The sequence below is a fragment of the Pithys albifrons genome, chromosome 2, assembly GCF_047495875.1.
Source record: "Pithys albifrons albifrons isolate INPA30051 chromosome 2, PitAlb_v1, whole genome shotgun sequence".
NCBI classification, from domain to species: Eukaryota; Metazoa; Chordata; class Aves; order Passeriformes; family Thamnophilidae; genus Pithys; species Pithys albifrons.
In genome coordinates, this window is record NC_092459.1 from 75,785,794 (window position 1) to 75,802,007 (window position 16,214).

Here is a 16,214-nt window from a genome sequence, read left to right on the forward strand (position 1 = left end):
ACATTAGAGATGTTGTATTTATTATTCCTAAAATTAACACAAAGTCGCTGCAGAATACAACACACTAATTTTCAGTATTAACCTTGTTTGCTTTCAGCTCCTTGGGGAGGTGATTTGGTTCTGTACATTTCAGGCTTTCTGATTAAAATGGGTCTTACTTAAATGCTGTGTTATGTAGACCCTGTGTCTGCATATAGACCAAGACAAGGCTGCCTGTTGTGTTGCATCCTGCCATCCCTTGCTACTGACAAGGAGTTAGGAATACTCTCCTTGCAGAGAAGAAGAAATGAACCACCACCATGAAATCTCCTCCTAATATTGACATGGTTTCACCCAGCTTCTGACTGTTTGCAATTATTTAAAATTGCCTTTGAAGAGTCAGCCGAGTCCTACATCCTAAACATGACTGCTATTGTTGAAGCAAGTCAGTAGAGATTATGGCTTAATTGTGCTCCTCAAACTTGATGCACATGCATTTTCTCCTGCCTCAGTTCTTTCCTACTTGCTCTACTAGCACTGCACTACAAGATGGCAATGGGAGGCTCCTGGCAAACTGGTTAGTGTTTAACTGAGACAGAGGTACCGAATAATACAGGGGTTAGACAAAGAGCCCACATTAATCAGAAATTGCCCTCTCTTTCTTCAGGAGATCTCCCAGTGGGGAGAATTAGCACTGCTAATTAATATTACTAGCAAACACTTTTACTTGCAGTTTTTATACAGATTGAAGGAAGCCCAGACAGAGATGAAAATACTAAAAAAAAAATAAAAACTAAACCAAAGGAAAAGAAATAGCAAGCTCCAGCAATACTAAAGGAAAGCAGCAGCAGCATGGAGTATCAAATGTACAGAACAGAAAAGTGCCAAGTCCCCAAACCAGGTACATCCTGGAGAGCAAAAGGTTCCAGGAATCCCACTTAATTAATGCTAAGAAAGTGTGGCAAAACATGTAGAAATGAGATGTTGTAAAAAGAACAACTGAAGTCCTATGTCTGGCAAATCCCAGAGCAGACCTCCCTACACTTTGGCATCTTCCACCCCAGCGTCTCAAGGGCCCAAGTGCAGCTGAACAAGTAAAAGACAACAGAACCCTGTTCACATCACTGACTCACAAATAGTTCGAGAGTCTGCAGCATGACTTCATTTTGAAAATACAGCCAGGATCTTGGATGCAAATTTGTTCATTCTTTTGGCTTTCTTTTCCCCCAGTATGTTGAAGCCTTGCTCAAGGTTTCCCTCTGCACTGTGAAATGAACCCAGCTAAGTGGACAGCTGCAGTAACTGCCTCAGTCCCCTGGCTGAGCTCCATCTGCAGAACAGATGAGATCAGACCTTGTATTGCTCCAAGAAAGGCACTATCAGCAAAAGACAGAACTACAAGGGAACAAGAAGCTTTCCATTATATCTGCCATACAGTCCCCATGTACAGGAATCGAATGCCAATGAACCACAGCAATAACCTACACACCAGAAATATCACAGAATACAGCAAAATTTTAACAGAAATATTTTATGCTTTACTCTGTTACTAGATGGACATTCATATTCCAGTGTCATCCTGTTGCAAACAGTTTAGTTTGCAAGGAACTGTAGCTCAATAAAAGCAGCATGAAATAGCCCTATCACTTAATCTTAGGTGGGCCTTATTAGAGTAAGCAGTTCAAAATAACATGGTAAAAATGACAATCTAAGCAGCAACTTAGCAAAGAAAACTAGAAAACATTGGTAGTACAGCATTACAGCATCAACTCCTATGCTGAATGTAGGCTGTTAATACTTTATAAAATGCCTATGGAATGATTGGAGATATACAGGAGAGATGCATATCTTTGAAGGGACATCTGGAAGCCAGGCCAACTACCACACTAGGCACTATGGACTCTAGGGGTCAAAAAAGGCACTCTATCTTCCAGAGACTCTCTGAATGGCCCTTGCTTTTGCAAGCATTGAGAAGTTTAGGAATAACTCCTAGATTGTAAATGCTTGGAGCCAGGTGTTAGGGATGTGGTCAGGAGGAAGGGCTGTTCAACAGCCAGAAAAGCAGGACAGTTCACATGACTCTAAAAAATGTCAAACACCCCTTAACATTACTGGAAACTTGATGATCTTCCCACATGAACTCCTTATAAGATCAACCTCCACTGAGAAACAGCAAACTTTTTTTAATATAAAAAGACATAAAAGGCAGACGGGTCACTTCAGATGTTTATGCTGAAGTAAGAAATAAGCTGACACAAACTTAGACCTATGTGCCAGACAGTAGTAAATAGTCTGCCAAGCAAAGAAGAGGTGATGAGATAGCAATGCTTGGCACCAGCCATGTACCTCCCTTTCCCACACTACTCCAGTTTTATATGCTTCTTCCATCTCTAGATGCCAAGTCTGACAGTGTGCTCCACCTGGCTTGGCTAGGGTGGAGGATACACAGCCAAGAGTACTTCCTGGCACAGAAAAAGGCATTCCTGAAAACAAGGTCAAGACCTAATCCTAGAAAAATAAAGAATAAGGGCTGTTTTAAACACACTTAATTCAGTGGGCCAAATCCTGTTCCTCTCAAACACAGACAGGGAGTTTGGTAGGACTGCTCACCTTTTTGAACACTTGAACAATCCAGCCTACCCTGTATATAGGAGATTGCCAGGCTGCAACTCTATGCACAGAATCTGCATTAGCTCTGAGTACCAGGATGAGAGCTGTCCCATTCCCCAAGCTCTAAGAGTGCATTTCCCATGAACTATATTAAAGAATCAGTGTTGCAGAGCCCTTCAGAGGAACCCTTCAGAATGGAAAATTGCGTGTAGCCCCCTTCTTGCCCTGACCTCGCTGCAAAGAAGATCTAGATGAACTTCTCTTCCCATTTTCTGTGCTTTTAGGAATATAAATTATTAAATGAGAATATTTAGAAGGTTTATCAATGGGCAAAATGGATGAGAGGAAGCTGTGAACAGAAAGTAATAAAAGAAAAAGGCTTACCACAGATTCTCTCATTTTTTCTGGGAGTGGATCTGCTGATGTATCTTCAAATCGTTGGCGTAGATAGTGAGGGACATATTTGCATTGAATAAGAGACCTGTTTAAAAAAAAACCTAGTTAGGACACTTCTGAACATGTCTAACAGATATGAATATTCCTGGGGGGTAGAGGAAGAAGAACATCCTCAGATTTCCTTCCTCACATATGCATTAGCTATCTTATCTCTGTATTGCTGGACATTGAAACAAACCAGCTCTACCTGTGATGAGGGTATAAATTCGTCATCAAAATGTTGAGGAGTCTCAGCAGCCCAATCAGTGTGTCTCAGTCCTTTAGAGGAATGAGCAGAAAGGGTATTTTTGCATTTACACCTTTTATTAATGCTTCAACCAAGCTGAAACTGAAATGAGAGTTCTTAAGACTCAGGTTAAAAATGCCAAGGAAGCTATTTCTGTACAAAGTGTATATTAATCCTCTCTTCAAGATTTATGTGCTATGTCCTCCTCCATCTTGAAGTTTATGCCACAGGCTATCCCTTAAATACTGTTTCCAATCCCCTTAACTTCCTTTAATTAAGTTCAGAGCCGTTTTTAAAAAATCGCAAACCTCTTCTTTTTGAGGATTATATGTTTTTATGATTGCACAATAAACATTTGATGTTGATGCACATGTATTCCTAATATTAAATTTTTAACAACCATTTCAGCTGCTGAAGTTTTCATGAAGAATGTTATGAAATTGGAAGCTAGTTTTACAAGTTAAAATGGATTTGATGCTTTAGGATTACTTCCTTAAAAAAAGTTTCAAAGAAGACAAGTTTCTGCTTTATTAAAGAAGTTAATGAATTGGTGTGTCCTTCCTGGGGAGTGGGGAAAAATAAAACCACTTTAAATACTTTCAAACTAAAAGAGGTCACAAGTCCATGCTGATTTGTAATTTGGCTGTGTATATTTACTCCAAGGCTAAGAAATCTCCCTACTACAGCACACAAGTTCACCTCCTTCCATACCCAAGTTCCATACTGTAACAGCTGATGAACTCTTGATCCAGTTCATAAAAAGCTTGATCCAGTTCTACTTGACATCAGTGCCAGACACAGTAGGCTTTGGGAAAAGTTAATGGCAATAGATGCAAGCAGTTCTTGTTGCTTTGTCACAACAAAACCTAGTAACATATAAATATCACATTCCCTGAACCTTTTAGATGGTAAAGAAAGAATTTTTCAGCTCTTCAACAAGATTTACTGAGATTCCAATTTCCTACTAGTGCTCTATATATTTTCCTTCCTCATCACTGTTGTTGTCCATTTCCCAAGTTTCTCTACTCAAATACAATTCTGAATGCCCTAAAAAGCCCTCCACTTTTCCCTTCTCTCTCCTGCATTACAGAATTGTGCATCCTACCACACTGACTTACCATATGACTCCTATAATTTTTATGCCCTAAAGAGCCTCAGAATCACAGATAGTTACAGAATCACAGAATATTCTGAGTTGGAAGGGACCCACAATGATCACTGAGTTCAACTCACCTCAAGACATACACAAGACCCCCATGAATCAAAGGAGAGAATCTGTGGGTTTCCTCATAGGCCTTCTGCACTGTTGTAGGATAAAACTGAGCTGTCTCTGCAGCAGAATTCCAGAGGGCTTGGTGATACTGATTGCAAGAAACCCACTTCATTACTTAACCACACAGCTATATATGTAGTTGCCGCACTGCCTGTGCACCAGCAGAGCCCTCCTAACACCCATATATCACAGTTTCCTCAGAGGAAAACTTGCATTTGCGGCCCCTGAGCTGTGGATCTTTGTGCCTCCCTCTCTCTCACATCACCTCAACCTGCAGATCACATTGTTGGGACTTCTGCCCTGGATCTCCCCTGTTTGCAATGTCGGCTCCTAACACACACTTCCTTTCCTCAGTTACCTCTAGCAGACTGTGCCACAGCAGAAAAGGAAGCAGTGAATTTGACACAGAGCCACGGTAATCCTCAGCAAGAGTGGGAATTCAGCCATCTTCTCAGTATATCAAATGTCCCTTCTCCTAGTCATAGTGCTACTCAATGTACATTCTGCAACTCCAGTAGCCTGAGCACCCCTCAAAGAAATCACTGTCACCCAACCTAGCGCACACAGAATGTCCAGAGAGGGAAGTCTGCTTCAGAGAATTTGGAGAGCTCTGTTTAAAGAGCACCAGCCTTACTGGCAATCTGACTGCAGCACTTCATTTATTTACGGAACTGATACCAACCATGCAGACACAGTGAGGAATTTCTGAAACCCAGGCATCACTCTGGTTATGTGCTGCACAGAGTAATCAATAAATAACATTTACAGGCAACTTACATCAGTACAGATGGGTCACTGCTTTGTCTGCTGAGGTGATAAGAAAGTGCAACTAGCAGACCACAGAAAGCAGAGAACAGTGCTGGAATGTGCTGTGCATCCCAGGGTTCCTGAAGAGAATGAGAGAAAATAAACTATTGGTAAGTTAAGAATGCAGAACTTAAAAAGAAAAAATTAAGTAGGTTAAGCCACACATGCAATGTCAAATGCACAGCATCTAAATTTGTACATCTACCGTGGACTGAAAATCCTTTTTCATATCAGAGTTTATTACTGTGAAAAAAAACCCCTGCAATTAAAGGCATCTTTTGTGCTCATATTATGCAATTCCTCTGTAATCAGCAATTAGGTAGGAAGCCACATGAAAGGCAGGTTTTCTTTCCTCTTTAATGAAACACCAGAGGAAAATTCTCATTAAAATGAGATCTGAGTGAAATCAACTGCACTGTATTTATCCAAACGCTAAACGGATATGCAGTTACTTGACCTGTAGCCAGATTGCATGCCACAAATGCCAATATCACCTAGATCAGGCAGTGGGGTAGAGTTCTGGCACCTTTGACATCTTTCTGCTGCTCTGTACATTACATCCAGGTCCTGGCTGGATGGAAACACAGTGGAGAGGGAGAGAGCTCGCCACCACACCCGACACCTCCGAGCAGGGAAAGAAGACACAACTGACACACTCGCCAGCACACTCTGAACATAACCAAGATGAGAAAATCTCTCTGAGTAACTTAAATAGGTAAAATTGGCTAGAAATAATAAGAGAAAGAATATGAAGCTGAAGGAACACTTATCAAGATTAACTTCAACTGTGAAGTCCTCAGCAACAAATTTGGGATGAGTCCTAGATGTAAAGAACACAAATTTTGTCTGTGAAAGACACAGAAACTTGGTGGATCAAATTCATAGCCATTTCACTTATTAGATGTGTTCCATGCCTCCACACAACTCCTACCTGATCAACCAACGGTGAGCTTGCCAGATCCTGACAACAGAGCACTTTCTAGGTAGGTTTTGAGAAACAATGCTTGTAGGATCAGTGAAATTCTAGGCTAGTACAAACAAAACATCTTCTGCACCATATCTCTTGCTTTAAAAACCTCACAAATAGTACAGGTCCAATATTTTCAGAGGATAAAGTAGGTTTATTAGTCTTATTTTGCCCAGTGATATGCATGATTTCTTCACAAAGCTGACTCATGTTAAGAAACACCCCATTTCTTTCAGGCACAATGAATACCTGAGTAAGACAAAATAATTTTCTTTTAAGTGATAAACATCCACCCCATTGCCACATGGGGTTTTGTATTTTAACACTGAAATTCTCATTCTTCTAAGAGTACTATCACAAAAATGAAATTTTAATTCCAAGAATCACCTTCCCCTTAATCACACTATTGAACATCACAAAGAGGAAAGGCAGAACCGTGTTGTTCTATCAAAAAATCCTACCAAAAGCAGTCATTACAAACAAAAGAGAGAGTTACATGGCATTATTGAAAGAATCCTGTACCATTTATTCAACAACTTTACCATACAATCCCACCCTTCATGACATTGTTCTCGGTTTTGGGGCCAAACATATTTTGGATTAAATTTTCCCATGCTTAATTTCCCATCATAAATTCATACTCTTCAAAACACTGAAGAAAATTAATTGAAGCCAAAACATTCAGAAAATGGCTGAATCACAGCCTATCAAAGATCCATTGTATTTCCAGGGCAAAACAACTGTGTACAGATCTACCCAGAGGCTTCTAGCACATGACTGCCCCTTTTCCCTGAAACTGCTTTTGAAAGCAAAATATTATGAGGAGCCAAGCAATATTTCTGGCATTGAAATATACCAGTAGCCAGTTTGAAAAAACATTCTGCTCTGTTTCTACTCTAAAATTGTACATGGCTGAATCTCCACATTAATGTCTCAGGAACACTTTATTTCTGTGATTTCTGCTTATTACACACAGCTTCTGCATTTGGCTGGCCTATGCTCCAGTTCCAAACTGTCAGTGCCTGATCAAAACTGAGACATCAGGGAGCCAAGGAAGGCAGGTAGGACAGGCATCAATATTTGCTATGTGCCTAGAGAGCATGATTTCCCAGAAAAATGCTATGTAATGTTGTACAAAAGATGAGAATGAACAAAGGTGTCATTTCTCCGATAACAGTGTGATGTCCCCTGCTCCAATTTGTCATTTTCCTCCCCCACTAATGATGTCTGGTAGCTTTAAATTAAAAAGATGAAAAAAAACCAATATAGCTGATAATTGGACAATGATTCTTCACAGTGGGAAAACAGGAATGACAGGTTTTAGTCTTGGAAGCTGGTATTATCTGTCATACTAGACAGGGAGTTTGACTTCCTAGTTTACCTCATTGGGTTGAGGTGACACGTAGTGGTTTCAAATACAGTTTTGACTTTGATGCAAACACTCACGTAGTCATTTTTAAAACAAGTGAAACAGAGTTACAGGGTTAAGGATGAAAGTGATGAGTTACAACAGACCCAGTGGTGGGGGTGTTTCATCCCAACCACAGAATCACCTAATCCCAAAACAATCCATTAGAAAGGAAGATAAAGGTGTCTTTGAACTTATGAGCCTTTTACCACTGCCAGAGGTGGAACAGCAAATGTATTTTCAAAAAGTGGTGATAGTAGTTTTCTGTCCTACATTTTTTATCCTTTTTACTTCTTTCTTCCCTTAAAAAAATGCATGTAGCTCACTTATCTTTCAAAGATATGCTCAAATAAATCATATGTTCTACTCCAGAGACAAAAAGTGCTCTGAATGGAGAACCATTTGTACTAAGTAGAAATTCTTGTTAGGTTTGGGGTTTTTTTTATTTCAGAGTATTCCTCTCTACTCTTCAAAGACTTTTCAGACTGTTGTAGTGTTAGCATCATTGAAGGTGAAGGTGATGGCATAGCGACTTGCCTGTTAAAACTGGAAGCAAACTCCAGTTGCTTTTCATGCACCAGATTTTCCACTGTGCCATGATTTCATCATTATTCATGGAATCACAGAATAGTTTGGGTTGGAATGGACCTTTAAAAGTCACCTAGTTCAACACCCATACAATTCAATCTTTCCTTGGTCTTTCTTTTTATGTCCACACCCCACCGTGGAACTGTGCTACTGCTCACAGATCAAGCCACAAGCAGGACGTGTTGATGGTCAGCCATTCCACACATGTGATGGTGAAAGAAACACTATCATCTTGTTTCTGAACATCTAAAACACTGACTTGCTGAAAGAAATGGTAAAAGGAAACCCTCCGTGCCCCCAAAGCACATAAGAACATAGTAAGAATGTGTTTTCTATGAAGTTAATGATAAGCTTAACACTATATTGCCATGGATACTCATTTTTCAGTGAACACTAACAATGCAAAAATGTGAATTAATGAGCCTTGTTTTACACTGGTTAGAGAGAAATTCTAGGAAGAGAGATCCACCAGCCATATCTTCCCATCATCCATGGAAAACAAAACATTACTTCCCTAGATGATCTTCAAAAACTTGACAAGTGATAAGCTACCAGAATACAGGTATCACTGCCTATTCCAAGCAATATTGTTTCTGTTTCTCTGCTGCACTCCCAGCTGCCATCTGGGACTGTTGGATTCTACAGGCATAATGTAGTTTTTCTCTTATATCTGGAAAATACTTCCTTATTATACACAGAAGACTAAGAGCATAGCTACTGAAGTTACATCCACAGTGCAAGACTGACAAGACTTCAAACATCACTTACCGAAACTCACGGTTTTTGGCAATACTCTCCAAAACTGGAAAGAACATAAAATTGATGAGCCCAGCCTTCAAAGCCTCCAAGAGGACTGGAAGTGTTCTATGCAGTAGAAACAAAGGTGTATAATAGTACTATATGTCTATTTTCAGTCACTTACACACCGGGGAATTCTGTCTGTACACATGACCCTGCTCAGTGCTGTTTAGAAATTTATTTGGGCAGTCTTAGCAGATTAAGGGAGATGTATGCTTGCAACTCTTTCCCACTATAAAAGCCTAAGACAAATGTCTCCAAATTATTAGTACACAGATGAAGACTGCATCATTGAAAATGGGAATCAAGAAGCACTGCTATTCTCATTAATGAGTTTAAAACACATTAAAAAACCAAACTACATCAATGTGAGCTGAGAACAGCTTAAACTCCACATAGGATTTTTAGTAACTGTTCATTGGAGCGATAAATAAGCTACCAGAAAATACTTTCTTCAGGTATGAGGTAATGGAAACTATCTAACTTACGTTTTAAAAAATACACACTCACAGAGTGCTGGAAAAAGCATCTGTGTCACATATGAACACATTCACATCAGTTTGATTTTTCTGACCCAAGCCCAAAAATCTGATTTTTCCCCAGGCTGATGAAGATAAACTGCAAGTTGCTCAAAAAAAAAAAAAACCCCCAAAAAACAAAAAACCAAAAAAACTGGATGACAAGTACTTAACTGGTTTTGGATAAGTTTCAAATCCAAACCAACCGATTTGAACAGAAGGCAGAAGACAAAGATTGACTGATTCCAGAAACATTCAGGGATGTGCTCTCCTGCCCCACAGCAAAACACTGGAACACTGGAATGCTAAAGACTGATACAAGAATGGCTAAATTCCAGATTGAATATTTGTGGAAAAAGTGGGAGGGTATACCTGACTTTTTTTTTAAAAATCTCTTAAATATTTGGGCCCAGACCACAAAACAGATGGAGGAGACACAAATCAGCACAAATCGTGCAATTCTAGTCAAGTGAAAAAGATAGCACAGAAGCTCTCATGTCTCCAATCTGATGGATGTAATATCTGTAAATAAAAATACCTCCTCCTGGAAAAAGAGAAAACCCTTTCATACATCAAAGCTAAGGTATCTATTACAGCTGTCAATTTCTATTGAAGATTACAGGACTGAAGACAAGGTCAGAAATAAAGCCAGGCTGAAGCAAACAGGTAATTTAAAACTACACTCAGTTACCCAGTAACTTCAAAAAAGTAGTGAGCTGAAAAATTGCTGCTATTAGGTATAAGAATCCAAGAAATGACCAGAGAAGCTGATGAAACCATGCTTAGGATTGAGAGCTTTGTATTAAACAAAAGTAAATGAAAGTTCATAGAGGATCTGGAAAGAACTGGAATAAGGAGTGATATCATTTAACAGAGGCCTAAGAGACAAAGAACTGTCAAAGCAAGCAGGAGAAACTCAGGTCTTTGCACTTCAGAAGCTAAGACATTTATCTACTTGCTTGTCTGAAATCAAGTTCACAGTATTGTTGTATGTAAGGCCAGATAAGCAGCTGGTGTTCAAGCACTCATGACAGGGATGTGCCATTGCATAAAGTGTATCAAGAGGTGCTTCACAGCACCTGGAGGCTGTAGCCAGACCACCTTTACATCACTGGGGTAACATGACTATAAAGCAAAAATCTATCCATGTGACTTCACACCATCACCAGAGGGAACTACTTCTGCTTAACAGCTAGGTCAGACAGGGACTTGTAAACCTGCTCCACTCCCAGTACACTGCTTTGACTGACAACAGTGATGAACAGTGAGAGTCCTGTCCATCAGTCCTCAAGGTCTCAAACAAAGAGAGATCAGCTATTTTGTGCTCCGGGTTTTTCTGGAGAAATTATAATTTTAGATGCAATATTCTGTACTTTTTACTGTCAACAATTTTGGGCTTTCTTTTTTTAACTTGACAGCTTTACAGAAAAAGAAAACTGATCATCCCAGTAGTAGCACGAGCAGAGGAGGTCCCAATGAGCTGCAGACCCACAGCTTCTCCACACGAATATCAACCAAGGCAAAGCTGCTGAGAAGCACCAGAAGGAGGGGATTCAATTACCTGGCCACAGCAGCTGGAACCCCTTTGCTTCCCAGTCACCTCCAAACAACACATTTCTCTTCCTCCTCCAAGTGTCCAAGTTGCACAACTCACACACAAGGTACCGTCATCTTGTGGAGAGCTTTTGCCTGACCCTGGTAACAGACTGTCCCTTATTTTAGTTGTGTGAAAAGTGCATATTTGGCCACATAAAAAACACCCTGGGTCTGCCAGGTGGGCAGTGTGCAGCCACTCCCCAAACCATGTCATACATTTCTGATCAGGTCCTGTGATGGGAAACAACAGCAGCCTGCCATCTGATCCAACCTGAACACTCACTGCTTAGAAAAGACTTGAGGTCTGTCCGGTCGCTTTTAGTTGGTATGTGCATTTTAGCCATGAGAGAGAAATATTTCTGTTCATGTGATGTCAAATGGGCTGCAAGGTCATTCAGAAAGAGTGGCAGGGCCAGATGTACTTGTCAGGCATGCCAAACTTTGTCTGCAGGTCACAGCATGACCTCTCAACTGAGAATACTGTATAATAATTTTCCTCAGGCAACTTATCTGAACAAAAATCCATGAGAATTATTAAGTTGAACTAATGATATGTCTATACCACAGCTGCTTTTTAAAAAGACTCTCAGTTGGTTTTGTACAATATAATTCAACAGCAAAATCAGTCTGGACAAGGCACAGAATTTCAGCACAGGCCTATTAGTCTCAATTCTCAGAGCTTATATTCTCATGCTGAAGGTTACCTTGAGTAACACTGTATGCTGTTCTGTGGATATATCCCAAAATAATACCTACTTTTTAATTTTTCTAAAATTGAAGTTCTAGAGCAAAGAATTAATTGCTGTGAATTTGCTATTTTAAAATAATTTCAAAATCTGAATGCAACTAAATCAAGTTATTTTATGTCTATATTTATAGCTTATGTCCTAAAAATGAACAAGAAAAACTCACTTAACAATATCAATATAATATAAACACTGGGGGGGCTTATTAACAAAAAAGAAAATGATGTGGTAAATTATTTATTCTTCTAATGAACTTCTTTAGGAGTAATCTTTTTCCTTTTGGAATAATTAATATACAAAGAGAAAGGAGGCTTGATGATTTCACCCTGCAAGATAATAATCAGAACACAAGAAACCACTTAAGGAAGGAGAGGATCAAGCCTTATTCCACTAGAATGGTCTTCAGCCTGATCATTTGATGTGAGCAGTTGTTCGCCAATAAAAAGCACAAAACCATTTAAGAGATCCATTTTCCTCTGCAATTTATTTCAGGAAATAGAACTCTAGTAGTTACACCTGCTGAGCTTAAGATGTTCTGCCAATAAACAGAGCTTACATTAGAGGATGCTACATTTCTGCCAAAAAATAAGCTTTGCAACCCAGAAATCTTGTGCCAAACAGTCTACCATGTTTCCCTGCCCTGAAAGTTTTTGATTTTCATGATTTTTTTTTACCTCCATAAATATTGAAAATGGTGCTGTTGGTTTTGCCAAACTGACTAAAAGTGAAGAGTAAAATAAAAATAAAAACAAAAACAGCTATAAAATGCAAGCATGGAAGAGATGTTATTTCTACCTTAAAGAAAATCATGTACTTACCATTGTTGTGCAAACACCTCTATGAAAGAGACTACAGGATTTACTCTGCTTGGAGTTAAACTCTGCAATTTCTAGTGCACCAAAAATCCAAATCATCACTTGATTAAGATCAGAAATTGTTGCTCACTACATATCAAAACAGTTCTAGTTATTCACAGAGGTATTAGACCACATTTCACAGTGTTTCCTATTCCAGATTAGATTAAGTCAATTCCTACTTGCCCTTCACCAGCCAAAGAATCATTCTCTTGCAATGTTACAGACATCAGTCCAAAATAAAAAAAATAGATACCTAGACCTGACTGAAGAACAAGGAGAGTTAACAAAGGGTTTATTTTGTAACTTCTGGAAGAAAAAATGTATGAAATTTCAAGAACTCCAGTAGACAGATTATGATCTGAAGCAAGAGGAATCATCTTTACATGCTTTAGATTAACCTTCTCAGAAGTGCCTTCACAAGAACAGTGCCATTAAAATTCAAATTACCTGTAATTTCTGTGTGAACAGAGTCTGAACGTGATATTGGTAATTTACAACAAATATCTTGTAAATCTTTCACAGTACTCTACAACTACAGGGTAGCATTAAAATCATATTTTTAAGCAGTTTGAAGCCTAATCCACAAGGAGATTGCTTATCTACAAAGCCACCTGCATACTGTAATTCAAAGTATTATGCTGAGAAAAGAGTATGTAGACTAATTTAAGTGGCTTTTCTTTTCTTCTATTTACAAAAAACCTTTTTTTAAGTATCCATCACACACCTTCCCGACCCTCAACTAGTCAATCACCCTCTGCTAACCTTAGGGGGGAAAAGATCCTTTTCCCAGATATTTGCTTAACAGTAGTTTAACTCAACTACTCCCTTCTATGTAGCTCTTTTCATTTTTCTCCTTGTTTCTATTTCCCCTATTATCCACAGTTATCACTCTGTTCATCCTTACAGAGAGCCTCACTCTCCATCCCAGTTGCCAGTTTCTGAATCATTAATATTGTCAGAAAACAGTAACAGGAATAGTAGTTACTTTAGGAAACTGCATAAGAAGCAGTTAAACTTTATAGCATCACACAGGCTGGGTCAGGTCTAACCAGTATAACTGATATACCAGGAGAGCAAGGAAACAGGAGATGCACTGGGAGTACACCACATGTTCAGGGACATTTAATTTCAAGTGTCTTAACACAGTACTGCTCAGCAGCTGAGTTGCTGTAATTTATTGTGTGTGGACTCAAGCCACCCAGGGGCAAGATAAAACAGTTGTTTAACACATTTTACCTTACTGTTGGGAGCGGTTAAGAACACACTCACAGTTTGCTCTTACCACCTGCAAGCGGCCATTGAGACATTATAATTGTCCTTCCTTTAAGGTTCCCATTCAAAATTTTAAGTGAAAAATTGTTAAAAGCCATTACAGAAAGACTGATGTTCCGTGAAGAGTTCCCTTAAAGAAACATCTGATCGCCCCTCTCATCTGTGTAACTCACCAGCCTGGGTATTGACATGATAAATCCTTGGCTGCTGAAGAACTTCATATTGGGATCTCTGTGTGTGCTATGTATGTGCCACCACAAAGCATCCTCTCACATGTGCCCAGAAGATGCCAAGGGCAGCTTGTAAATCACAGCACATCCTGGTACATCCCTGCATAGGCACTGACAGCATCCAGCCAAATTTTATTACAAGTCTAATATGAAATTTTGGTCTTGCTGGGAATTTTACAGCAGACTTGAAGGCAGATAAAATTTCATTGTAATTTTTTTAATTTAACAATATAAATGCAGATGACAAAGACATTAACTTAAAAAAATAAAAAAGAAAAAGCTTTAGATTGACTATGTCTCAAAACATAGACAAAAAATCCCCTCAACATTGGACACCACTGGTAAGGGAACTAAGAACAAGGCAGCCAATCCTATGCCAGCTGTGGCACACCTGCATCCTGAGCACCATACACATTGACTCTCTGTACCTGAAGGTCACCACAGAATAAGAGAAGGCACAGAGTGGGGGACTAACTTAGCTGCTCCTAAGAAAGCAGCTGCCTTCTAAGGAGACATTAGAAAGGCTGGGACTCTAAAATTCTGGATTAAAGAGAAGATGGCTGAGTGGGGTATGACTGATGCCTACAAAACTGAGAAGGCAGGGGATACAGTGAATACAAGAACAGGTTTTCCACAAATCCTGCAATACTAGGCATAGGGAAGATTGGTGAAATTAACAAATTAGTTTAAAACCAATGAAGCACAGCACTACTTTGCACTGAGCACAGCAAACATCTGGCACAAAACTGTGGTGACAGACAGGACCAGCACATTCAGGAAGGGACTTGGCAAATTCACAGACAACAAGTCCACAGACATCAAATGAAAAAAATCACACTCTCTAACATCGCTAATGTAACAACTGTGGGTACTGGAGGGATATTAGGGAAAAGAGGAGCAAACTCAGTCATCTGGCTTGCATTAGATTCCTAAATTGCATTTCCCTGTGGATGCAGACACATCACTGGGTTAGTTGGTCCATTGGTCTGCCCAAACTGGACATTTAAGCTCTTAGGCATACTGTTATGAAGCAACAACAAAAACCTTACTAGGAATATTGATCAAATTCAGCCTGGCCTATGCAGGTCAATAGGAGCTGCAGCTTTTTAAGTCAAGGCTGCTGTTCATCTTTGTAGAGAAAATTCAGTGGATCATTTCAGACTGATACATGTAAAAGCCAAATAGTCACAGGTATTAGACACACATTTACTTCAGAATTTCTACTACAGTTTCAGTCTGTTTCAGTGTAGCTAACAGGCAGAAACCTGAAGCATGGCTTGCAAAGCTTATCTTGATAAACAACGCAATGTAGAACCAACCAATGCTGGTGTCCCTAGATTACATGAATTTTCAGCTTGAAATTTTGGATTTTTACAGTGTTGTTTTTCTGGCTTACCTTCACTGCACTGAAGCAGAAAGCATAGAGGACAATCAGAACGAGAAAGCTTCGGGAAATGCTGTATAGTGCAGATACAAACCCAGCGGCAGCTGAAATACAGAAATTACATGTTAGTTAATTTCTTCCTAAATGAGAATATGCAATCAAAAGAAAAAAATTAAACAGCTCTTGCAATACGAGAGGTACAGAGATTAAAATCAGATATCACAAATCTAGTTATTAACACCTTCAGTGCTCCAAATAAGCTCACAGAACTGTTTACAGCTAAGACTGAAAGGCCAATGCCATTGCACTCCCTGTTTCTTCCATCTATCTGAGGTCCCACAACATTCCTTCATGTACTGAACATTGTTTTGTCAAAATATCAGTATGCCTCTTCACATTGCTACCAAGAAGGAATGCAGAATTGGCAGTTTTCTAGTCAAAATCCATGTGAAGGTTTTCTCCTTCTCTTTGCTCCTGAGGCATGGGCTTTGTTATCATC

The 16,214-nt window shown here is 39.4% G+C and overlaps 1 protein-coding gene across 1 annotated transcript in view; it reads right to left on the reverse strand.

The window, feature by feature from the left end:
• Positions 1-16,214, reverse strand: part of PCNX2 (pecanex 2) — a 160,394-nt gene that overhangs the window by 85,604 nt on the left and 58,576 nt on the right. The window contains exons 15-17 of the mRNA XM_071549557.1: positions 15,728-15,819; positions 5,322-5,431; positions 2,974-3,070 (exon numbers count right to left, since the gene is read on the reverse strand). Coding sequence (XP_071405658.1) covers positions 2,974-3,070; positions 5,322-5,431; positions 15,728-15,819 — 299 coding nt within the window. The remainder of the gene's footprint in view (positions 1-2,973; positions 3,071-5,321; positions 5,432-15,727; positions 15,820-16,214) is intronic.